Source organism: Muntiacus reevesi, chromosome 17 (genome assembly GCF_963930625.1).
Source record: "Muntiacus reevesi chromosome 17, mMunRee1.1, whole genome shotgun sequence".
Classification (NCBI taxonomy): Eukaryota; Metazoa; Chordata; class Mammalia; order Artiodactyla; family Cervidae; genus Muntiacus; species Muntiacus reevesi.
In genome coordinates this window covers 39,015,030-39,041,076 of record NC_089265.1, presented here as the reverse complement: position 1 = coordinate 39,041,076, position 26,047 = coordinate 39,015,030, and the positions used below count along the sequence as shown (strand labels likewise).

The 26,047-nt window shown below is 36.9% G+C and overlaps 1 protein-coding gene and 1 non-coding gene across 4 annotated transcripts in view; both read right to left on the bottom strand.

Moving 5' to 3' along the window:
• Positions 1-26,047, bottom strand: part of PUM3 (pumilio RNA binding family member 3) — a 42,069-nt gene that overhangs the window by 13,598 nt on the left and 2,424 nt on the right. For 2 of the 3 annotated variants that reach the window (XM_065908221.1, XM_065908223.1), the window contains exons 3-14: positions 23,810-23,901; positions 22,840-23,058; positions 18,622-18,757; positions 17,554-17,629; positions 13,345-13,438; positions 13,027-13,093; positions 11,706-11,880; positions 10,642-10,745; positions 9,626-9,704; positions 7,376-7,474; positions 6,312-6,365; positions 2,657-2,737 (exon numbers count right to left, since the gene is read on the bottom strand). In XM_065908221.1, the coding sequence (XP_065764293.1) occupies positions 2,657-2,737; positions 6,312-6,365; positions 7,376-7,474; positions 9,626-9,704; positions 10,642-10,745; positions 11,706-11,880; positions 13,027-13,093; positions 13,345-13,438; positions 17,554-17,629; positions 18,622-18,757; positions 22,840-23,058; positions 23,810-23,891 (1,266 nt within the window). In that variant the 5' untranslated portion in view covers positions 23,892-23,901. Of the gene's footprint in view, positions 1-2,656; positions 2,738-6,311; positions 6,366-7,375; positions 7,475-9,625; positions 9,705-10,641; positions 10,746-11,705; positions 11,881-13,026; positions 13,094-13,344; positions 13,439-17,553; positions 17,630-18,621; positions 18,758-22,839; positions 23,059-23,809; positions 23,904-26,047 lie in introns of all 3 variants that reach the window. The other variant, XM_065908222.1, reaches the window with a different exon arrangement.
• On the bottom strand, positions 17,950-18,056 carry LOC136148822 (U6 spliceosomal RNA). Its single transcript, XR_010659586.1, has one exon. It is a non-coding gene; the product is annotated as a U6 spliceosomal RNA (small nuclear RNA).

Below are 26,047 nucleotides of genomic sequence, written 5' to 3'. Positions count from 1 at the left end.
AGAAAATTATTCAGCATTGAAAAATGAATGGTTTAGAACAGTTGTGGGTAAACCATGGCCTGTGCTTCCTGTGAGTTAAGAATATATATTTTTGAACATTTTAATGAGCTGTTTAAAAAAAAAAGCAAACAAGAATATGCTACAGAGACCAGATATGGCACACAAATCCTAAAATAATTACTATCTGGCCATTTACTAAAAAAGCTTGTCGATCCCAATTATGAGTTACAAATACAATGCCAAAGGAAAGAGCAAGTTGCAGGAGAAAGCACACATCTCTTATATAGAATTTGTAAACACGTAAATACTGTAAACATTTACATATAGCAAAAGGATAAGGGAATGCATGCAAATAATAAGTACCAATCCATCAGAACAATATGAGAGGATGGGAAGGGGGGTGGGATGTGTGTGTGTGTGTGTGTGTGTGTACACAAGGGTGTGTGTGTGTGTGTATGGACACAAGGGTCTTGAACTTCAACTCTTATTTGGCAAGTTTTACTTCTGCATGCCCAATCAGTCGGGAGGCTGGGTGTTCACTGATATTATCCTTTATACCTAACTGTACAGCATTTTAGAGATAATACATTTAAAAGTATGCATCAATATTTATTCACTCTCAAAGAGCAACTGGTCGGTGTACTTACTTCCTTTCGAGAGACTCACTGCTCTCAAAGCAGCTGCACCACACCAACAATTCCAGGATTGGATTTTTAAGTCTGCTTATTTTGGAAAGCAAAGTAGGTGGCAAACAGTGAGTATCCATTTTGAAAGGTGAGGGCTCAGCTGACCAGGCTGTGATTTCAACCTGACATTTCAGGAGTCTGGTTACCCTAAACAGAATGCTTAGCAACACTAAGCCTTCCTGGGTATTGTTAAAAAGCACTGCATAACTGCTACAGGTTTTGTGGTGGATGGGTGGGGAAAATGCAAGCACAATTAGCATTCCAGAATTTTATCGCTAGCTACAGAGTTTAATGATACACAGAAACCCAATGAGCATTTGTCAGCTAGAGGCAGGACATCAGCAAATGAGGCCATTTTCAGGATAAGCTGCCCTAAGTATGAGAAAGTCACTAGGAATGTGGGTTAAACAGTTGTGGGAATCAAGCTGATAAGCACAAGGAATTAAAACTGTTTCAAAAGCAACTGTAAGTGGGATAAATCTTTGGAAAAAAATTAATCTAGCAGACAATCGTGGCAAATTCTGAAGGAAGTTGGGTTTCTCTTAAAATCCATTTGGAACAGTTATGCAAATTTTAGTTGTCATGAAAATATTAAACAAAAGCAAGTGTTCAATAGCCCAGTCTGTTTCCATTTTCATGAAACAACTTTATTCATTAGCCAATCTATGGCCTCACATTTCTGTCACTAGAATGAAAAACAAGCATTATTGATTGGAGTCAAAAGGGTAATAAAGTCACAAGGAATGTGTCAAAATACTCAGTTAGTGACATGAAAGTCTTGCCAGCTTGTTTCTTCCCACAATCCTATTCCAGAGAAAGTCATCACAATCTTAAAACAGTCAAGAGAAAAGCTGGAAAATGACAGCAAGGGCATGAGAAATTCGCACACTGGAACATACAGCGGGCTTGTAAGAAAACAAATCTGCTGCCCCTTCACTAGTTAGGATATTCTCCCTAATCACCCAGCTCTACTGGCCAGATAGGACTGAGAGAGGCCTTAGCACCACCACAGCCAACAGGGCAATCCTCTTCCTGAACATTCAAATGCTGCTCCCTGCAGACAGTGTGGAAGCAGCTTCTGTCACTAAGATGTCTGCAATGACCCCATCCATGTCTAACACCCTTCAGATGAACAACTGGTATCTATACATATCATGTGGTTTTAAAAACATTTCCAGGTTTGGTTGCTGCTACCCATGTTGCAGTTTCTTATCCCTTCCCCTACAACCTGTATCACACGCCCAAAACCACTTGTCCACTAGAAATAAAGGAAGGAAAAATAAAAGCAGATCACAGGATCAGAAGTAAAAAAAGTGGGCAGTAATTAAGAACAAAGAAAATTATTTCATAATGCAGTTTCTACTTTGGTGCAGGTTTTTTTTTTTTTTTAAAAAGAGAATATTCAGTTTTTCAGAGGGCAAATTCAGTCAAGACAATGTATTGATAAGGCAGCACAGATTATTGATAAGCTGTGCAGAGGTAGTTTCTCCAAAGGGAGAGAGAAAACGGCTGTGGATATCTTTGCCTGGGGCGACATAAGTTCCTGAATAACTGAAGAATTACTATGTAAATAAATTTCTGATCAAATCTAAACACTGCATTGCTGATTTTTCATTTACTATGGGGTTGGCCAAAAAGTTTATTAGAGTTTTTCCGTAATATTGTATGGAAAAACCCAAATGAACTTTTTGGTCAACCCAAAATCATATGGTCTAAAAAGTTATGCTATCCTAATTTAAGCAGTCTTTTTACACATGTTTAAAGCAATATTAATTAGTAATATCAAGTAACAAGATTATGGTTTGTACAGGAATAAAGCAACCCCCCAAATTAGGCTTAATTAAGGCAACTAAAAAATAACAAATACTGACAGAAAGCACACTTTATACATCTATGTGTGAAATCAAACTCAAAAGTTTAAAAATGATATATCCATTTAACTTAAATTCAAGACCATGCAAATTACTTACTGATATGATTATCTGTTTCACAAGCTTTGTATCATCAATACAATCAAAGGCCGCCAGTAAAACCAAGTGAGAATATTGGCCCTGCAGGAATTAAAAACCAATAAAGGTTAAAAGATACACAGATTCTCCCTTTTCTTTCACCCATGGAGTTACTTTATTAAGGTTATCAACCTGACAACTTATCCAGCATAATAGAAATGGGATAGATAAAAGTCACTCAAAGAAAAGTGCTCTCTTATCAGGACCTAGTTAATTACATTCGAGGTTGAGTAACAAAAAGAAAGAAACAAATGAGCACATTCTTCAATATCAAATAGCTGACACTCATTTTTGAAACTAACCAGATACCTCTCAAAAACAGGTACCCTGTTAATGAATAGCTACTTTAAAATTAAATTCAAAAGAAAATTGCAGTCAAAGTGGGAGGAAAAAAGGACTATAAAATAATATGTTAAACTATGTATAGCATTTCAATCATGAAAATAAAAATATATAAACTTAGGTGTAATAAAATAATATATATAAGATATACATAATACACACACAAGAAATCCTGGAATGAAACACACTGTCACCTTTGGGTTGAAGGATTACAAATGATTTTTCACTTTCTTTTGAAAAATTACACAACTGCTTTAAAATAATCTTTATAATTAAAATAGAAACACCAAAAAAAACCTAGAAGAATATACTTATATACTGCATATGAGAATAAGATAAAGTGAATTGCTTTTAAAAATTACAGCAGCATGAGACTATATAAATATACATTAGGACATTCACAATTGTCACTCTTTAAATAACAGAATTATTTTCATAATGATGACAGTGTTCCAAAGGTTTAAAGAATTTCTACTTTATGTTAAAGAAGAGTTTTCAAAGCTGGTGGCATATTTCTTTTCTATCCCAGATGATGATATAAAACTTTTTTTTTAAACTCTAGAGGTATTTGACTTTTGCTACCAACCAATGGGTTTCCCTGGTGGCTCAGCTGGTAAAGAACCCATCTGCAATCAATACTCATTCAGAGCCATATCTGACAAATATGGCAGGAATAGCATCTCAATCAGAAACAGACTGGAGAAAAATAACAAAGGTCTAACATCTTTACTATACATATAAGATCAACAATCAACTAAAAGGGGGCTAAGAACATGAAGAATCAGTCCACAAAGTACAAATGGCTTTAAGTATATGAAATAATGCTCATAAATTAGGGACAACAATTAAAACAAAATATCATTTGCTACCTAGCTTATACACAAAAGTGAAAGCCCTTGATAAAACACTAGTTTGGCAAAGGTCTGGGGAATAGCAGGCACACTTTTATGTTGCTAATGAGAATGTAAAGTGGTTCAACCTCTTTAAGGACAACTGACAGTAGACTAAAAATTTAAAAGGCACGTACCTTCTGATTTAGCAATTCTAGTTCTAGGCAGGTATCTTACAGAAATGCTTCCACATATGAGCAAAGGTTATGCCCTGGAGAATTATTTGAAATAAAAAACTAGAAACTACCCAAACGTCCAATAGTAGGGACTGGTTAAATGAACTATGGAAGTTATATAATATAAAGTTAGTAACAAGAAAGAGGCAGATATATATATATATATATATATATATATATATATATATATAGAAATAAAATGATCCCTGAGATGAATTAAGTGAAGGAAACAAAGTAGAGAACACTGTGCTTACAGCATACAACCACTGGTTTTCTGGTTCTTTAAGTCCCATACACAGAAGTGTGCCCAAGTGCAAAATATCACTGGGTGAATACAGAAAATGGAACAGAATTTAACTGAGAAATAGACAATTCTTCAATTATAGCTATAAGTTTTACGACACTTCCTCAGCAACTGACAGAAGTAGACAGTGATAAATAAGCCAGTAAAAACATCCATGATCTGAAAACACTACCAATCATTTTCATCTAACTGACATTTATAGAGGAATACAGCCACATATTCTTTTCAAGACATTAAGATAGACCATATGCTGCACAATAAGTCATAAATTTTAAAAGACTGAAATAATACACAGTATGTTCTAATATATGGAAATTAAACACTTCCAAATAACCCAGAGACCAAACCCATAGACAGTATTAGTTTATCTCACCCCCTTAGAAGCAACTCCTTAAGATAAAGCAGGCACTGCATTGCTAATTTGTTAACTTTGCAATGCCTTGTGGGGATTTGGTTCTCCAAAGAAAAATTATTGTTGATATAACAAAATTGGAAAACAATCTAACTTTATTACTGAAGACTGTCTTTTAGTATTAATATCTTTCATAACTTTTTCTTTTGATATCATTTTATTTTTAAATTTTTATTTTATATTGGAGTACAACTGATTTACGATGTTGTGTTAGTTTCAGCCGTAGAGCAAAGTGATTCAGCTATATATATATAGAATTCTCTGTGCTACACAGTAGATCCTTGTCGATTATTCACTCTCTATATAGTAGTGTGTATATGTTAATCCCAAATTCCTAATTTATCCACCCCCCCAAATAAGGGAACTTGCCAGTAACATTCTATTTTTATTCATTTCTAAATCAAAATAATCAAATAAAAATGCTATACAAGGGAGGGGGGATCAGGATGGGGAACACATGTAAATCCATGGCTGATTCATGTCAATGTATGGCAAAAACCACTACCACTACAATATTGTAAGGTAATTAGCCTCCAACTAATAAAAATGAATGGAAAAAAAAAGAAAAAATGCTATACAAGAAGATTTAATGATGAATTATGAATCATAAAAATTTTTCTACTTTGAAAACAACTCACTAGAGAATCTCTTATTCCATTTTGTTCCAAGCAAGTTGGCTGCCTTCTACGTGGTTTTATACTAACTCTCTTCCTAGTCTAGGACCCTACAGAAGATGACAGGTATGTATATAATCTCAGAGATCTAATTTATCTGAGTTTGAATTATCATTTACTATATCAAGTATTCACTAGATGCCAACAGTGCTTATTGGAATTTTTTACAGGGAAGAGTTGCTGATATACTCATTTTTAGTTCACCTGCAAATTAGAAGCTATAAAACATAATATATAAAATAATTCAAAAATTGAAAACTAATGCTTATTACTACATATATTTTAGAATTACTATGGAAAATGATTTAGTTTATTTAAATAGAGATATTATTTTTTGAAGTAATTATTTCCTCAAAAGAAACACATTTTATATCCTCTAATTTCATTTGAAAAGCTGTTAAAACATCTCCAAAAGATTTCAACGAATTATAAAACTTAGAACTAAAATTTTCTTTGACCACACTAAAGATTTAATTGAAGAGACAAGTTTCACTTTCTGTTATGTTTTTGATGATAATGAAAACGGGTAACAAGTTTCTGAAGTGCAGTTTCCCAGAGACTAAATATTAAGGTCTTCAAAATTATCTAATAAAAATGGAAAATTGCCAAAGTACAATGTCAAATGAAAAACAAACTATTTTGTGTAAATTTAATAATATGTAAAAATACATGTATAGGCATATATTTAGATTTAAATGAAATGAAATAACAAGTAATTTTCTTGATAATTTTCTAAATTTTTCTAATTTCCTATAACAGATACAAATGCATTTTACTGTTAAAAAGTATTAAAAGAGATATGCAGTTTTTATACTTACATTAGCCACCTTTTCAACATAAGTCTTCATTGTTTTCACAATCACTTTTCTGTCCTTTAAAAAGAAAAATTGTTTCAATGAACTTACAGGTTTTATTATAGAATAACTATAGATTAAGGTATTTCATAGTTAGAAATTTTATACAATCCTAAACCTCCACTAGAGTGGCATACTTTTCACTAGTGAAAACAGTTATTTAGCCAGAACAAAAAAATGCAATATACTATAAGAATTCCTCTCAGAGCTACTATAATCTTAGACTTCTTTGTGACATTCCATTGAGACATAAATATGGAACCATGAAATTATCAGCTGCAAGGCAAGCCTGGTGAAACTACCTTCCTTTATACTAAAAACTGAGATCCCTCTTCCAATATCTGAGCTGTCTTCAAATGCATAAAAGTCAAGCATACAGGTGGCATTCAATACATTATTTATTGAACAGATATTACATTTGTATTAAAAACTGGACAAAGTACAACTGTCGTTTAAAGGAGAATTATACCATTTAAGGAAATGAGGATCATTTCTATTAAGCTTCTATAATTAATATGGATCTCTAGCAGTTCCCTCAAAGTACTTAAGACCCAGAGGAGCAATGTATGGCTGCACATTTTCTTTTCTTTCCTCTTCCTTCCCAGCACCAAGATCATTAACTGAGGAATCAAAGAAACTGACAGGTATCAACAGTTTGGGCTTCCCTGATGGCTCAGTAGTAAAGAAACTGCCTGCAACGCAGGAGACACAGGTTCAATCTCTGGTTGGGAAGATCCCCTGGAGAAAGAAATGGCAACTCACTCCAGTATTCGTGCCTAGAGAATCCTATAGACAGACAAGCCTGGTGGGCTATAATCCATCCGGTCACAAGCAAATCGGATGCGACTTAGCAACTAAACAACAAATACTGTGTTTATTTGCTTGACAGATCCCTTCCCATAAAATGACAACACGAGGTTTTAGGCTCAAAGAGGAGCCAGTTTCTGTGAGGCCTTGAGGTACAACAGGGCAAGACCCCAAGGAGACTGAAAAGGTCCAAGGAGAGGCAGCTCCTGACAGACCCTTACCTTGGGCGTGCCATGCCAGAGGCAGTGCATGGCCACTCTGGCGCCATCGTGTGTGTGTGCTAGGTACACCACTGCTTCTCGGATGGCTTCAATCATTTCCTGGGGAATAAATGCGGTCAGGGCTTTGGTTTACTCTTTCCTTTTGCTTTTTCACAATCTGTCTAGTAAGGAGCAGTAATGCACAGAGAATGAAAGGCAGAGAGTACAGGTAGCAAACAACTTAATTTTTAATTTTGTAGACAGGCATGCATACATATAACCACTTCCTAGAAACATTCTTTTTCTATCAAGACCAGTAATTGTTGCCCACAGGCAATTTCTATTAAAATATCTGAGCTTCATCAAAGTCTATTCAAAAAAGTATGTATACAGTGGACCCCTGAGTGTGATGTGAACTAAAAAAGTTCACTTACACATGAATTTTTTTCACTAATATGTACTACAGCACTATACCATCTGCAGTTGAATAAATCCCCATTCCTGATGGGGTAGGGATGATTACAGGTGGGTTTTTGACTGAGGACAGGAGTGTCAGTACCCCTAACTCCCATACTGTTCAAGGATTAACTGTAAATATATAGTATATTCTCAATGACTTTTCAAGAAAAAAGAAATCTAAGAACTGGCTGTGATATAAGAAGAGAGTTTTTAACTTAAAAAGCTAGATAAAATAAATAAAACATTCTTCCAAAAAAGTCATATATAATGAGCAGAAAGTCAAAATAATAATTTTGTCTGAAAACATTTTTCTTTTAGTTTATCAATGGATCACCTCTGGAAATCACATTAATAATTCACCATCAAGACACTTAATTAACATTTCTCTTAAGAAAAATTAATCTCTATATTGACATTTAGACTAGGCCTTCACTTACCTTTTAGTAAAACCCAGTCATTAAAGTATTATGAGGTAATTTTAGCTATTTTTAGCCTTTATTCTCTGTTTTCAATGTATATATATATTTTGTAATTATATTTGGAAGACAAGCATATAGACAGGATGAGTTCTGCCAGCTAATAGCTGCAGGGCCAGTTTAGTCCATTCACAATTTTAAAAATTTATATTAAATAAACACAAAGTCTCCTGCCAGGAAGGAAAAAAGTAGCCCATTTTTATCAATAAGGAACAAAAAATTCCACCCTTAACTATCTTACAACCCTTTTCAAGAGTACAGCTTTCAGCTTACAGATCTAAACTTACAAATCTCTTCAAAGCTATCCAGTTGGGGAGTTACACATATATTCCAATCATGCGTCTTTCATCTCCAAAGTTTTTTTTTAAGTCTCTATTGAAAATGCCGCAGAGGCCACAAAGATTTGTCTGTTTATATTCACACTAAGTTCCCAAATATTTTCTGGCTATTACTAAAAAACATTCAACACTAAAAAGATGAAGACTTTATGGAATATATTAAAATGACCATTTTCTCAGTTCTGAAAATAAAGTCCTGCCTCAGAAAATCCAGAACTGTGAGATACTGGGCAGGAAACAAGTGCGATCCTCCCAAAGAGAAGCAGCAGCTGCTACGAACTACGTGCTTAGATAGGTGGCTACACTTGGAAAACTATTTTGCATGTCAATTTTGAGAGGGCCAAAATTCCTACGAATGTTCAATCTGGCATATTTGTAAAAAAAAAAAATGTGAATCTCATTATTTGGTTATTGCTTATTATTAGAATGAGAACAAATGGACAATGAGTTCACAGTATGATGAAGCAAGCAAAATTCAAGGGACTAAATGAATTCTCATCTGTACTCCCATCATTGACTTGAAGGGCAGTGCAATTTACCTTCACTCTCATATAAGGTCCAGTCTTTCACGGTCCATTTAGTTTTACCTAAGTATCCTCTAGTCACCTTTTAACACCGATATAATTTTTTTTTTTTTTTTATCAATAAAGGTGAATTTCAAACTCCTTGAATGCTGAATATTCCTCCATGTGTTAGTTAATTTTCTGATTATGTTAAGCTAGAGTATACTCTCTAGATTGGAATTAAAATATGAAAATTCAATGGAATTGATAAAACTATGGTCAGGTCTACTGTCTTTCTAGCAAAAGTCTAAATGGAATTTAGACTAAATTCCATAGACAAAAAAGTCTAAATGGAAGAAAGCGACTTCTTCAAAGAAAGTAGAGAGTATTATCTTTTCTAAATAAGGAAACAACACCAATATACATCAAAGCAGTATTTCACATTTTTACTCAGCATTCAATGTTTCAATTTAAAAACTAAAACCAAGAACTTACTGATCTTAGCTTTGGGGGTGCATAGGTGAAAAAGTCCAAAAATACTTTATGTACCAGTGAGTGCTTAATCACAGCTTCTCTGAAAACAGAAAAAAAGTCAGAAATGGTAGTATAATAATACAGAGGTAGGTAACCTTTGTTGTCCTAAAATAATCAAAACAACTGAAATGGTTTTAGCAAATGTCATTCGTCATAAATAGATTATCTTCAGCAACACCAAGACTTGAAAAAAAACTTTCAGACCTATAAAAATAGTGCCATCTACAACCAAGACCAGACTACAAATTTTTAGTACCTAATCAGAAAATATGAAATTGCTGTTCAAAATATATTCAATTTTCTTAAATAAAGTCATTAACTTTCTTTTACCCAACAATGGACACGTGATTAGAAATCCACATGTGGGCTATATTTTAATGGCTATTTTTTTTTGGTCACATCTCCTTTATAATATATCCGTTTTACAAAAACATTTCAGCAGTTAAAACCTAAACAGATCAAAACAGTATCAGCAATTGCAACAACACCTAATTGACCCAAGCCTCCTAGTGTGACACATGATGAATTCAGATGTACAGTGTAGGTTAATGATCAGGTACCAAATATAAGTTCACATGGAATATACAAGTAGAAGGCAAAAATAAGCTGTTTTTAATGGCAAAGCACTGTTCTGAGCACTTTGGAAATATTAACTTGTTTAATTTTCATAAAACTCTATGAAATAAATACTATTATCACAATTATATGGGTAGGGAAACTAAGGCACAGAGTAGTTAAATTGCCAAAGGGCACAGAGTCAGTAATTGAGGGAAACACCAGGATTCACAACCCAGGAAGGGTTCAGAGCAATGCCCTAATGCCAAGTAGGCCACATGCATGGACTTTTAAGTCTCACAATCCAATTTATATAGTAGACCGTAACTGGCAAACTATTTACCTTTCCTATGCAAAGTCTACATAAAACTTTTCCCTTTCAAATGCTATTTGTTAATAAAGAACAAAAAAAGTTTTCTTACTTTTGGGCCATTGGAGTTAGAATCTGTTTCATTTCATCCATGATAAGCTCTAATTTTTCTGGCTGTACCTCTAATACTTTGTCTAGAGTTGGGTGATCTGCTGACTGCAAAAGAAGAAAAATCAAACCCCTCTAAATTTGATCATGTTTCTCCAACTTTAGAACAAAGAAAATCAATTAGTCATTTTACATAAATTTTTAGATTTCCCATAACAAAAGCACCTCTGTGGATACACTCAGAGTAATTCCTGATTATCTAATTCTCATTTGATATACACTATCGTACTTACAGGCTAAATAACCAACCAACTCAACAAGTCAGCCAGTAAAGACCTGCCAAGCACTTAACAAGTGCCTATTCACAAGGTCAAATAGTCAGTTAACAAATTCTTGCCACCATGTGTTTTGTGATTAGCTGGATATTCCTAGAGGGACTGTGACAAAGGAGCACTAAGTTCAAGCCAGGAGCTGAACCTGCCCAGCAGAAGCAACCCAGGAACCAATCCATCTCCCTGGAGATCAACGTGTGTACTTGCGTCTAAGGTCTGCACTAGATCCCTTAACTGTCCTAGTCCCACTACTAGCCTTGTAGTACACCCAGGGTTGGGTCTCTCTACTCTGCGTCCTCTCCGCGTAGGACCCAGAGAAGGCTCATCCACAGCCAGCACGGAGTTCGATGCCCTTCAACCGGGGCTGGTTAGTAGGTGTTTACAAAGCCCCACTGATGATTAAGAATCTTCTTCCTAGGTCTATCTGACTACGGTGGCAACAGGAGTACTGAAGCGTACTTCTAGTGCAGAAGTTCAAGAGTACCTGTGAAGGAGTAACACAAGCAGTTTTAATTTATAGGGGATTTAAAGATCATGCTCTGGGAAAGAGAAATTTAAGTATGATCACTTGCTCAATACACCAGAGACAAAACACTCCAAGAGGATAAAGGTTAGGGGACAGTCTTTTAAAGGACCAACCAAAGGAAAAATATATTCTGAAAATAGGGCACGGGAAGGTAAAGAACAGCACAAAGGAAAAGTAAGTCTCGAGGAAAAAGCCGTCTTGAAGCATCACCTTGTAAAGCTGGAACGTGTTCCCATAGAGTTCTTCGGTCAGCATGTTCCTCTGCTCCAGGATGGCCTTGTCATTGTAGGCGTACTCCACAATGGCGGACGCTTCCGCGTGCCGCAGGAGCTTCCTCACGTGGCCTTTAAAGCTTCGCATTATCTCTGCGACCTGTGCTTTACTCCTAAATCCGATGTGACCACAGGAAAAGTAAGTGATACAGGGAGAAAGCTGGGTGGTGACAAAACACAACGGCACTTCTCCTGAGACCTCTCATCATTGTGTGTTGGGGGGGGAGTGACTACCCCAGAGAAATGCTCTGAGAAGGAAAATCAAATTGCCTTGCATTTCTACCTTGCATTTCCTTGCTCTTTTCCCTCTTTTTGGCCATGCTGTGCAAATTATGGGAATCTTAGTTCTCCAACCAGGGATTGAACCCAGGCCCTCAGAAATGAAAATATCCTAACCACTGGACCACCAGCAAATTTTCTATGTGACTTGGGGGGCAGCCTGCCTAGGTTTGAAACCTGGCTCCGCTGACCAGCTAAAAGCACCTGAACAAGGTATTTAACTGCTCTGTGCTTCAGTTTCTTCAGTCATAAAATAGAAAGAATACGGTTACTGTGAGGATAAATGAGTTAAGACACGCCGAGAACTGTAACCAGCACATAGTAAGTGCTCAATAAATGTCAGTTCCTATCAGGAAACTGTTTAGCTTGAAAGAAGCTGGGTAGAAGGAGAAAAGGAGAAGGTAAAAGTCAAAGATGCAGGATAATACGAATAAAACATATTCCAAGATTCTCTTTTAAAACAGGACTTAATCACAAGTATTTCTATTCTATCCTAAAATAATCAAGAGGCCAATAATTCTAGTCAGGAATACAGTTTTTAGGAATTTTCCAGCTATACTGCTTTGTTGTTGGTTAGTACATTTTGGCACATTATTATACTTGGGAGGGCAAGACAAGTATTAATTCCACCTGGTTTAGGAAATTCTCCTATCTTGACTTTTCCTAACCCACTTACCCTGGTTAGGTCTACTCACTTGCCCCTCCTACCACTCCAACTTCTAAATAACTAATGACTAATTACAAGTTTATTATAACCATTTCTCTTCTTCCAAGACTTCGAGATACACTTGTAAGGTCAAAGAAGGCAATACTACCTTCTACATTATTTCAATAACTTTTTAAAGACCATACTCCTTGCAAACATCTGCTTAAGGCTACTATTATGGTCACAGATTTTTAAGAAACATTTATTTGCACACAATAGGTTATCCAAATCTTAAAAAAACTAATTAAAATATTTTATAAATAAAACAACTCACCCATACATGAGAAACTTCTTAACAATATTTCTGGAATATTTAGCTTTACTTAACTCAACCAAATCACCTGAAAAACAAAATACATTACTATGATTGGGTAACCTCCAGAAACAAGGACAGAACTGAATGCACAATCCTGGGAACACAAACAAATAGCTCCCTATTTGTCTCTGGCAAAAAACAAACAAAAAGTGAAAAGGTCCTGCAGAGGACGCTCTGCTATTCCTCAACAGAATTCTTTTTCAACACAGTGTTGAGTATTTCAGGAGAAAACAAGCAACTTTATACCAATGCTTACAAAATACATATAAGAAATACCTCGCAGTTCTTCAAAAGCCTGTTTCCTTTGCTCTTCATTGCCAAACTGAATGTAACACTGGATCACGCGAGTTGAATCGTGCGCAAACGCAATCTGTAGGAAAACAGTTGGGGCCTTTAGACAAATTCTCCCTGAAAATGTATGTTTCTATCATATCACTTATGCTGTATTGCTCCCTCTTTTACAACTCCTTGTGAGAAAAAAAAAAGATAGTGTCTTCATGGCTAATCAAATCTACATTACTTGGGAGTAAAATTCTTTATTTAATTGTTCAGAATGGCACTCTTTGGTTTTGCTGGCTACTGTATGGCATTGAGATAGGACTGGATTTAACTATTTTTAAAGATTTTATCAAAAAAAAAAAAGATTTTATCATTATAATTAAAACCAAACCAAATCTGTACAATCATTACACATACTGTATTTCTCATTTCTCTGATAGTTACTTTCCCTAAAAGAGGAATTTTCCAGTGCAAAAATTCTATTACGCTGTGATTTTTTTTTTTTTTAATATAAATGATCTAGGAATGGTTGGCTTTGACAACCAAAGTCTTGCTACATAAATAATTATATCCAGATACACACTGGCAATTATATTATGACCTAATCACTCCATTTCTCACATTTTCATTATAATTCCTGAATATACATCCAGTTATATTCCTAGAAAAGTATTTCAAATCTGATTCTCCAACCTTAACCCCCTCACAACTACTGGATGGATTAGATCTTCATGGATGGACCTGCTGATCAATTTTCTAAAGCAATAACCATAGATAATCAGTCATGCAATATTACTTTTTATATACTAGTCTAATTTAATAGTGCTTATTACCTGTTCCTAAGTCTGTCTTTAAATTTTTTAATTCTAACAAATCAGAAGGTAAAGGTGTATCTTCATCAAAGTCACAGATTGCAGAAGAATTTGCTTAAGGGAGGTCTGTTTAGACTTTTTTCATAAAAATTTAAAAATAATTTTAAAAAATCAGTCTGAGATTTCCCTCGTGGTCCAGTGGTTAAGAACCCACCTGCCAATGCAGGGGACATGGGTTCAATCCCCGGTCTGGGAAGATCCCACACACTGTGGGACAACTAGGCCCATGTGCGACACCTACTGAGCCTGTGTTCTAGAGCTGGGAGCTGCTACTACTGAAGCTCATGTGCCTAGAGCCCATGCTCTGCAACGAAAGGTCACTGCAATGAGAAGCCTTTGCACCACCACTACAGTAGACCCTGTGTGTCCCAACTAGAGGAAGCTCAGGTGCAGCAACAAAGACCCAGTGCAGCCATAAATAAATAAATAGAATAATTTTTTTAAAAATTAGGCTGTTTTGTGCATATATTGATTACCTACTATGTAACCAATGTATGTGGTTTAAATGTATTTTTCCGATGTAGACTTAAAAGTGAGTTGGTGTTAAGAAACTTGCTATCCTTACAACTCTGGAATGAATTTCTTTGAGCCCAGATGCTGTTGTTGTTCTCCACCCACCACTGCACCCCGCCCCCCCCCCCCATTTGCCATGCAGTAATGGGGCCAGATGCCATGATCTTAGTTTTCTTAATATTTAGTTTTAAGCTGGTTCTTCCACTCTCCTCCTTCACCTTCATCAAGAGGCTCTTTAGCTCCTCTTCACTTTCTGCCATTAGAGTGGTATCATCCACATATCTGAGGTTGTTGATATTTCTCCCACCTATCTTGATTTCAGCCTGTAACTCATCCAACCTGCCATTTCTCATGATGTGCTCAGTGTATATCACATCTCATGATGTGACAGCAGACAGCCCTGTTATACTCCTTTCATAATCTTGAACCAATTAGATGTTCCACACTTGCTTCCTGTTCCATAACGCATACACATTTCTCAGGAGACAGGTAAGATGGTCTGGTATTCCCATCTCTTTAAGAGCTTTCCAGTTTGTTATGATCCACACAGTCAAAGGCTTCAGCGTAGTCAATGAAACAGAGGTAGATGTTTTTCTGGAATTCCAGAGCTTTCTCTATGATCCAGCAAATGTTGGCAATTTTTTCTCTGATTCCTCTTCCTTTTCTAAACCCTGCTTAGACATCTGGAAATTCTTGGTTAACATAATGCTGAAGACTAGCATGCAAGATTTTAAGCTTGACCTTACTAGCATGGGAGATGAGCGCAATTGTCCGATGTTAGCACATTCTTGAGTATTACTCCTCTTGGGAATTGGGATGAGGATTGACCTTTTCCAGTCCTGTGGCCACTGCTGGGTCTTCCAGATTTGCTGACATATTGAATGTAACACTTTGATGGCATCATCCTTTAGAGTTTTGAATAGTTTTATTGGCATTCCATCACATCCATTAGCTTTATTAACAGCAGTGCTTCCTAAGGCCCACTTGACTTTGCTCTCCAGAATGTCTGGGTGACTGACCACATCATCATAGCAATCTGGTTCACTTAGATCTTTTTTGTATCATTCTTCTGTGTATTCTTTCCATCTCTTCTTGATCTCTTCAAGTGTCTACTAGGTCTCTACTGTTTCTGTCGTTTATTGTGCCCATCTTTGGGCAAAATATTCCTTTGATATTTCCAGTTTTCCTGAAGAGATCTCTAGTCTTTCCCCTTCTGCTGCTTTCTTCTAGTTTCATGTACAGTTCATTGAAGGCATTCTTATCTCTCTGTGCTGTTTTTTGGAAGTCTGCGTTTAGTTGGATATACTATTCCCTTTCTCCCTTGCTTCTCTTCTTTCTTTAGCAATTTGTAAGGCCTCCTCAGATAACGACTTTGACTTCTTCCTTTTCTTTTTCTTTGGGATGGTTTTGTTCGCTGTCTCCTGTACAATATTATGGACCTCTGTCCATAGTTCTTCAGGTACACTGTTTACAAGTTCTAATCCCTTGAATTTATCAAATGTCTAATAGGGATGATGCCTAAGCTAAAGGATACAAAGTATGCACTGGTTACCATAATTGCTGGCACACAGTAAAGAATAAATGGGCTGTCCTGTCTAAAGGCACAGATTAACTCCCAAGTCCACGGGCATCAGTAGTAACAATAACCTAAGGGTAAATGAGAAGCGTCTTGAGCGTGCATTATTTATAAATTGAGCGAAAGAGCTTACTGTTAGAGATGGCTAGTTCTATCCTAAAAAGATCTTGCTGGCTTTCAGAAAGCAGCAGCTAGAAACTTGCTATTGGAAGACAGTCCTTCAAATTGCAATGTAGCATTTGTTTAGACCTATGTATATGCTATGACAAAGGCAGGCCCTCAGGGTCTCCAAAGATACTGAGTCTGTTGGCTTACAAGTGAATATCACTAACAGTGTAAAAGTGTTAGCCATTCAGTCATCTCCAACTCGGCAACCCCATGGACTGTTGCCCATCAGGTTCCTCGGCCCACGGAATTCTCCAGGCAAGAATACTGGAGTGGACAGCTGTTTCTTTCTCCAGGGATTGAAACCACATCTCTTGTGTCTCCTGTGTGGCAGGTGGATTCTTTACCATCTGAGCCATCAGGGAAGCCCAAATATCACTAAGTATTTATCCAAATACACAAGAATCAACAGAAGTTTACTATAAAACAGGATTAAATAGCAATAATGAAAATCACTTTAAAATTCCCAAATCTACTATATGTTAAAGATCTTTGCATAATGCTTATAAAAGCAAGGAAGAAAGTAATGTTTGCTTTGCACATTCAAAATAGCCAGCATTTAGAACTTACAGAGTTCACAGTAACACATCCTAACAAACACTGTTGAACTAATAAATTCCCTGAGATAACTTTAAGAGAACACTGAGTGAGTGAAAGTTACTCCGTTGTGTCTGACTCTTGGCGACACCACGGCCTATACAGTCCAGGGAATTCTCCAGGCCAGAATATTGGAGTGGGTAGCCTTTCCCTTCTCCAGGGGATCTTCCCAACCCAAGAAATCAAACCCAGGTCTCCCGCATTGCAGGCAGATTCTTTAACAGCCGAGCCAAGAGAACACTGATTTATTTTAAATAAATTATTTTAAAATGAACAGCCAAATACTTGATAGTCTTTTTGCAATTTCCAAGCAGTAAGGTCTCTATTAAATATTTCAGAGAGATTATAAAAGGTATTTGAAAACTGAGGCCAAATATATTAAAAACAGAAACAATTTCATCTGTAATAAATAATCAACTATGCTTTACTGAGAGTGAGTCAATTTAGTTATTAAAACTGCAACTATGAGTACGCCCTACTTACAGTTTTAATCTTCCCTTGAATCAACTTCTGCAAATCACTCATCAACTTCACTCTTTTCTCTTTATCACAATCTTTTCTATAAAAGAGGCAGGAAACATAGCTTAAGTAAAGACATTATTTTATTTTTTTATTTTTATTTTTTTATTTTATTAGTTGGAGGCTAATTACTTCACAACATTTCAGTGGGTTTTGTCATACATTGACATGAATCAGCCATAGAGTTACACGTATTCCCCATCCCGATCCCCCCTCCCCCCTCCCTCTCCACCCGAATCCTCTGGGTCCTCCTAGTGCACCAGGCCCGAGCATTTGTCTCATGCATCTCACCTGGACTAGTGATCTGTTTCACCATAGATAGTATACATGCTGTTCTTTCGAAACATCCTACCCTCAACTAAAAATATGGAACGCTTCACAAATTTGCGTGTCATCCTTGCGCAGGGGCCATGCTAATCTTCTCTGTATCGTTCCAATTTTAGTATATGTGCTGCCGAAGCGAGCACTAAAGACATTATTTTAAACACACAAAACCAAAAACCGTACCCTTGTACATTCACACAGTTCAGTATGATCTTCCCTTCGAAGAAAGCAAACCTTTGACATTAAAATTACTATTCCAGAGCAGCTAGAGAAAAGTAATTTTCTCAAAGGCAGAAACTCATCTCACAAGGTATAATTTCATGCATCAATCTAAATCTTAACAGCCAGAACTTCAAAGCAAAGCAAATAATAAGACAAATCCAAGATACCAAATACGCAAGTATTTCAAAACCTAGCCAAAAAGAACTATCCTCCATTTTCTCAGAAATTTCTCAGGAAGGACATCAAATCCATTTTAACTCTCATACAGTTTCCTAAGCAGATCTTGATGCCATCCTAATGATTCCACGCATTTCTGTAAAGGGCACACATCCAGACAGTGATGCTTCTCCTGGAGTGTTATGAAAACTCCCTAAATAACCGAAGTGCTATGTCATTTATTTTAGGACATCTCACTATTTATAAAGTACACTGTTACTCCTCCATCATCCCCAAGTGCTCAATAAAGACATCATTAGCTAGCATTACCTTCTTAAGATCTCCCAGATTTGCTTTGCCCGAACGACGATGTCATAGTTGGTTTTATCACTGAGTTGCCTGCTCTGCTTCAGTTCTTTCTTCTTTTTTTTGAATTCATCCCATTTGGGTTTCTTGGCTGCTGACTCTAGTCATTACAGAAATTATTTTCAATTACACTTAACATTCTCAGTGCCATAAACACAGCAAATTTGGTACCTATGGCAATCAGTAATCAAGATCAATACTCATTGTAGGAACTAGAAGGGGGAAAAACATTCCCTATCAACTTAAACTTTATTTCATTTTCTGAGCTGTTTACATATTTTAAATTTGGTTGATACCAACTGTTCACTCATTCAACAAATTGATTCTTAACAGGACACCTATTAAGAAAAAAAAAAGGAAACTAGAAGGATTATAAAAGCAATTAAAAATTTTAAGCATCTTTTTCCATTGTAAAAATAAAATTTTACTTTAGAACATAAAGATCATTGCATGTTAGGTATAGTCAATTCTCAATGAAAACAGAAATTAGTCCAAGTTAACACAGGAAAAACAATAGTCACAAATTCACTACTCTGAGTGCTGTTATGTATTAAGTAATTTTTACAACAGCTCTGTGAGGTGGGTACTGTTATTATTCCCTCTCATGTCAGGGAAAGAAACACTGGGTAGATAAACTCCCTATCCAAGGTCACATAACTCCTAAGTGGCAGAGACAGGATGTAAACCCAGATATGGCTCTGAAACTTAATATTCTCTGCTGTCTCTAACTCATGACAATGCACAGTGAAAATTTCTAAGTTCTCTACAATTAGGGTCATCCTATGAAAGTATCTTTCTACTGCTTATTTTTTTATCTTCACAATCTAAGCAACTTATTAATTGAATAAAAAAAAATCCCAATGAGGCCAAAGAACAACTTAATAAGATGGGTATTATTTACATGAGTACCCTGTAAAGAACCCTTAGGAGAACAGGTTATTTCTAGATACTGCCCTTTCTCTGATTAGAAAATAAATTCAAAAAACAAAATTCTCCTATAATCTTAAAACCTAGAGACTAAAATTTCATTTCCTTCTTGTCTTTTCCTGCCACACTAAATTTTATATTAATTTCCTTGATGTTTTTCTCCAAAGACGACATACAGATGGCTAACAAACACATGAAAAATGCTCAACATCACTCATTATCAGAGAAATGCAAATCAAAACCACAATGAGGTACCATTATACGCCAGTCAGAATGGCTGCTATCCAAAAGTCTACAAGCAATAAATGCTGGAGAGGGTGTGAAGAAAAGGGAACCCTCTTACACTGTTGGTGGGAATGCAAACTAGTACAGCCACTATGGAGAACAGTTTGGAGATTTCTTAAAAAACTGGAAATAGAACTGCCATATGACCCAGCAATCCCACTCCTGGGCATACACACCGAGGAAACCAGATCTGAAAGAGACACGTGCACCCCAATGTTCATCGCAGCACTGTTTATAATAGCCAGGACACGGAAGCAACCTAGATGCCCATCAGCAGATGAATGGATAAAAAAGCTGTGGTACATATACACAGTGGAATATTACTCAGCCATTAAAAAGAATACATTTGAATCCGTTCTAATGAGATGGATAAAACTGGAGCCCATTATACAGAGTGAAGTAAGCCAGAAAGATAAACACCAATACAGTATATTAACGCATATATATGGAATTTAGAAAGATGGTAATGGTAACCCTATATGCAAGAAAGAAAAAGAGACATAGATGTATAGAACAGACTTTTGGACTCTGTGGGAGAAGGCGAGGGTGGGATAATCTGAGAGAACAGCATCATGTATATTATCAAGTGTGAAACAGATCGCCAGTCTAGGTTGGATGCATGAGACAATTGCTCGGGGCTGGTGCACTGGGATGACCCAGAGGGATGGGATGAGGGGGGAGGGAGGTGGGAGGGGGGGTCGGGATGGGGAATACATGTAAATCCATGGCTGATTCATGTCAATGTATGGCAAAAACCACTACAATACTGTAAAGTAATTAGCCTCCAACTAATAAAAATAAATGGAAAATAATAATAATAATAATAATTTCCTTGATGTCTTTACTTAAACATTATTATACTCTAGGTATTCTTCCATGAAACTAAATATCCCTCAAGAATGTAATTTTTAATGGCATATCATATACTACAATGTATTTTACTCCCCTTACTGCTCACTTACTTATTCGCAATCTAATAACAGAGGATTACAGGCAACAGAGGCATATTTACTATTAATATTAGGACATCATATACTATACAGCAGAGGATAGTAACCGATCCACAGTTCATTTAATTGTAAAAATATTTGGGCAGCCTTGACATATGCCATGTTGGGCTGCAGTAGATATAACCAATTTTGGGAATGACTAGTATCCAGTCCCCCTCAGTTGCTGGTATTAAAATGAGAAAATCAGAGTTCCACTTTGAGATGCGGGGAACTTATCTCCTATAGCAAAAGGAACAAGGGGCACTCTTTAATGAGAATGTGTATGCACTTAAAATGCAGGTATCAAGAATGCCAGTGTGGGGGACGTCCCTGGTGGTCCAGTGGTTAAGAATCCTCCTTCTGATGAAGGGAACGTGGGTTCGATCCCTGGTCAGGGAATCCCACGTGCTGCTGGGCACCTAAGCCTGTGAGCTGTAACTGGATAGTTCATGCTCTCTAGAACACGGGCTGCAACGAGAAGCCCGCACATCACAACAAAGACCCAGCACAGCCAAAAAATAAGAAAATTAAAAAAAAAAAAAAGAATGCCAGTGTGGAAAGGAAGAATTAGGATCTATGAGAGAAGCAAGGTAAGAGTAGATATGCAATAGAAACTGGAAGAAAAGGGGAAAAGAGAAAAGGGCTAGACCAAGAAAAAATCTTTCAGGCCTCATGAGAAATAATGAAAATTTCCCTCCTCTCCTCTCTCCCTACATCTCTGTCTTAAGGCTGCTCTCCCTCCAGTGAGCAACCCTAAGCAGAGCAGAGAGCAAGGACCAGGGCTAAAGGACTGGACTAAGAAGGCCCCTTGGCAGTGGTCTCAGCTGGCAGCAAAAGGGCAGTGTCAGGCTCCAGCATGCTGGAGAAAAAGGGAATGAAAGACAGCAGAGGAAGTCTCCTGACGCTGCAGAGAAGGCACCTGCAGGTCAGCAAGATGCACAACATCCTGGTTGTACAACAGAGAGCAACGCTCTGAGTTAGAGACCACCCCTTGAACATCACCATGATGAAGAGACTAGTAGTTTGTTTCAATAGGCAAAGAAGAGCCTGGCCAGCATTTCTAATCAGTTAGCAACCAAGCCTGCACCAGTTCAGGTCAAATCTATCGTGTGTATTATATACCTTCTCTGGAACGGTTTACCAGGTCTGAGCCGTATAAGCTGGTACTCTTAAAATGGCCTGAACTCTGTGACAGCAGTATCTACATGTTTCTCATTCACCAGGACACGGGTTATTTAAGGCTGGCTTCCATGCTGATTACCTGGGGCTTGTACCCTCACTGGTATTAATTTCTTTTCACTGTCTCTTGATGACAGTGTGCAGAAAACTCAAGTATTTGTTTGCTGAATGAATGAGTTCATTAACGTCAGCCTACAGAAAGGAACGCTTCATTGAGATTCCAATGTATAAAGCCCATTACAACTTAGCCTAACTCCACAGCCAGGGGAATTTAGCAAGGGCCTAGGAATTCTAAGCACTAGAGGACAATTTTGTAAAATAAATAAGACACTAATAGCAACTCTGGAAAGTAAAAATAAAGACACTAGTAGCAACCCTGGAAAATGGAGAAGATGCTTTCTGTTGTTTATTTAATCCCATCTACCACCTTCCCATCTCTACCCGAGATACTGCCTGTCACGGAACAAGAACAGGAGGTCTCCAACAGACTTCAAGAGTCCCTGTGCACAATGGTGCAGGCAGGGCAGGGCAGTTCAGTTCAGGCGCTCAGCCGTGTCCGACTCTTTGTGACCCCATGAACTGCAGCACACAGGGCCTCCCTGTCCGTCACCAACTCCCGAAGCCTACCCAAACTCATATCCATCGAGTCGGTGATGCCATGCAACCATCTCACCCTCTGCCGTCCCCTTCTCCTCCTGCCCCCAATCCCTCCCAGCACCAGGGTCTTTTCCAATGAGTCAGCTCTTCTCATGAGACAGGGCAAGGCTTGTGCAAAATCCACGCTGAAGAAGTCAGCGCTTACCATCACTTTCACTGGCTGGCTGGAGTTTCCTCTTCTGGCTGAATTTATTTGCCTGCTGGAATTTGTTCTTTGGTATTTTATCCCCTTGCTGCTTATTCTTGAACTGCTTCACACCTTTTTTCCCAGGTTTTGCGGCAGTTTTCTCAAAGTTCTTAGATCTGATTTTAGGTCCACCTTCCTTAACAACTTTTCTGGGGAATGTCTTTGAAGAACCTGAATCTAGTGACAATAGTAAATAATTATTAGTTCAATGATCCTGGGCCTGGATCTTTTATCCACTGGGCTGTATTTGTCACAGAACATTACACATTTTTTAGTGAAACATACTTTGTCCTTCTCTCAAAATGGAGCACAGAAGGACTTAAAAAATTACAACAAAATTTAGAAACTTCCTCTGATGATAAAATTATAACATAGGTTCATTATAGAAAACCTACAAAGTATCGAAATACATAGTAAAAACTACTCATAATTCTAGAGATAACCCACTACTGTCAGGTAGGTATATTTCTGTTTTAAGCACACATTACAAAATGAGATATTATTTATGTCTTCACGTGTGTGTGTATTTTGGGGGTTAACAACATAATAGGAGTCTAAGAATAAAATGAACATTTAGAACTTAGAAAGTACAAGACAAATTCAAAATGTTTATATTGCAAAATTTCTAGCGCAAGAAAAAAACACAAAGACTGCTTAGGAAATTAGTCATTGATACAATTCTTGACTTTTCTATTTTGTAATACTGACACCTGATGGAAAAGTAAAGACATCACAATTAGAAATCCTGAAGATTTGGGTTGCCAATAAACATACTAATCACTCATACACAGTGACACTTTGTCCATTATTTTAATCCTAACTCTAACCCACCAATAGATTGGAATCTGCTACATCCCCTCTCATCCCACCAAACCCTCCCTCCAAGAGACAAAACAACCACATGGGAAGCATGTTTTGAGTATCTTACCATTGTTTTTATGAAATTTGTTTTTTTCTTGTGATGTCTTTGTATCTTTACCTGTTAATTTTTTTTTCCCTTTGACTTCCATTATAGCAACTCTGGAAAACAAAAACAAAATCCAGAGATGATCACTAAATTGCTCTCATCCAATAAAGGTCCTTAGTCGTCACTGCCCCATTTACTCCTTGACCACAGACGCAGGACAAATTATCTGTGTCCATGAGGAGTCCAGGAACTACACAACCACTATTGTTAAGATTGAAAAAGTAAAATTAGACACCAATACAGAAATAAGAACAAACCCCCCCCCCACACACACACACCTTGACTAGTGAGTGATGTTTCGGAGGCAATATTATAGTGACGGTAAAGGTTACAAATAAATCATTATTTACACTAAGCAGACTACAACTGTCATTGTTTGCATTTCTGACAACAGTAGGAGGATTTTTGTGACAAGAAACTGACAATATTACCATTTCCCCAGCCAGGAACAAACAATACACTACACTTAATCACTTTCAAATTTAATGAAATAATACAAAAGATTATCTAAAAGCTAAAGGTTTCCTATGTAACCCAATGTAGCTAAAACAAAAAACAACTTTAAATGTTTGTTATTCTTTTAGAGGCAACTAATAATTTTCAAAGACCTCCAAGATAAGACTGTTGACATACGGAATATTTCATTTTAAAGGAATCTGGCTAGCAGGTTACTTCTGGATTGAGACCCCACTGTGCACAGGGCAAATAACACACAACCCTTCAGCTGCCCAGGGCTCCAGAAAGCAGAATTTATCAAGAACAAAAGTTACTATGTGTTGTCTATTTCTGTACCTTCCAAAGTTGCATGTTCAACTCATTTCAAAATATCTAAAGCTGACCCTCTAGAGTAGATGTAAGGGATCCCTGACAATCCCAGATCTTTCTAGGCAAGAACTGTCCATTGAAGAACAACACATTTCTCAAAATATTAATAGGTACAAGAAAAAAGGGTTCTGGAGTGAAAGGCATTTAGGAAACACTTAAATGAAAATAACTAATGAGGGAAAAGTGGTTCAACCTGGTTAGAAAATCCTGCTTACTTTAGCTTGTGCTTGGTGATTAATGGCTTAAATTAGCAAATTAAAAGAATCTAAGAATCTGATTTTCCTTAAAGAAGCCTCATTAATTTTTGCAACACATATAATATAGGTTAGTGACTTTAAATATACATGGGATTCTGAGAAGTCAGCAAGGGAAGATGAATAGAAAAATGAGTAAAGTGTAAGAGAGAAAAATAACCAAAAAACATTTAAAAAAATGTTCAACCTCAGAAACAATTTTTAAAAAATATATTAAAACAAAAAAGAAAATATTATCCCCTCTATGGACTCATAGTATTTTTATTTTGTTTCTAAAACTATTCCAGTTTTGACATCTCTAAGTTTCTGTGTCCTTTTACCATGGTCCATCCTTTTTTCTTCTTGGCACATCTTTAATTTCTGGCACTTCTTCCACGTTTACCTCTTCGTATCCCTGCATAGGTCCTAAAGTCAGTCATTCTTCAAGGAACCCTGATTCCACGTACTGAGATCTGAGTGCTAGGTATGCGTGTCACTGCTTCTTGGTCTTTTGACTAGACAAGGCTAGGTAATATATGTATGTACATTAGTCTTCTGTGTACAAAGAAACCTGTATTTCTGTATCATTAAGTTCACACTAATGTCTTGAACACGAAACCTGTGCCACAGGGTTATGGTAAAAACAAAATTTATCAGCTACAATATATTTATTTACAGTTTGTCATTTCCCAAACAGTATCCATTCAAAACACTGCTTTTCAGTTAGTTAGGTCAAATCTTTTCGCTTCACTCCTTCAGTGAGGTCATTGGCGGTGGGGAGGCAAGCAGGTGATGCATAGCATGTGGGATCTCAGTACTTCAAACTCAGAGTCCCCTGCATTGGAAGCTTGGAGTCTTAACCACTGGATATACATCTGTACTAGTTAGATTCATTTTGTTTAGGTCTGCATTCCATTTCCAGGCATGGCAGTTGACTTTCTTTTCATTCACCAAGGGTCAAGATCATTCTTTTTTGGTGTACAGTGTTGATTTTGACAAACCCACAGTCATGTATCCTCCACCGAAGCACCTTACAGAACTGTCCCACAACTCCTAGAGGCTCCCTGTGCAGCCCCTTTGCACTCATCCTCTTCTGGCTCTCCTGACGACACCTGATCTGTTTTCCTACCCTCTAGCTTTG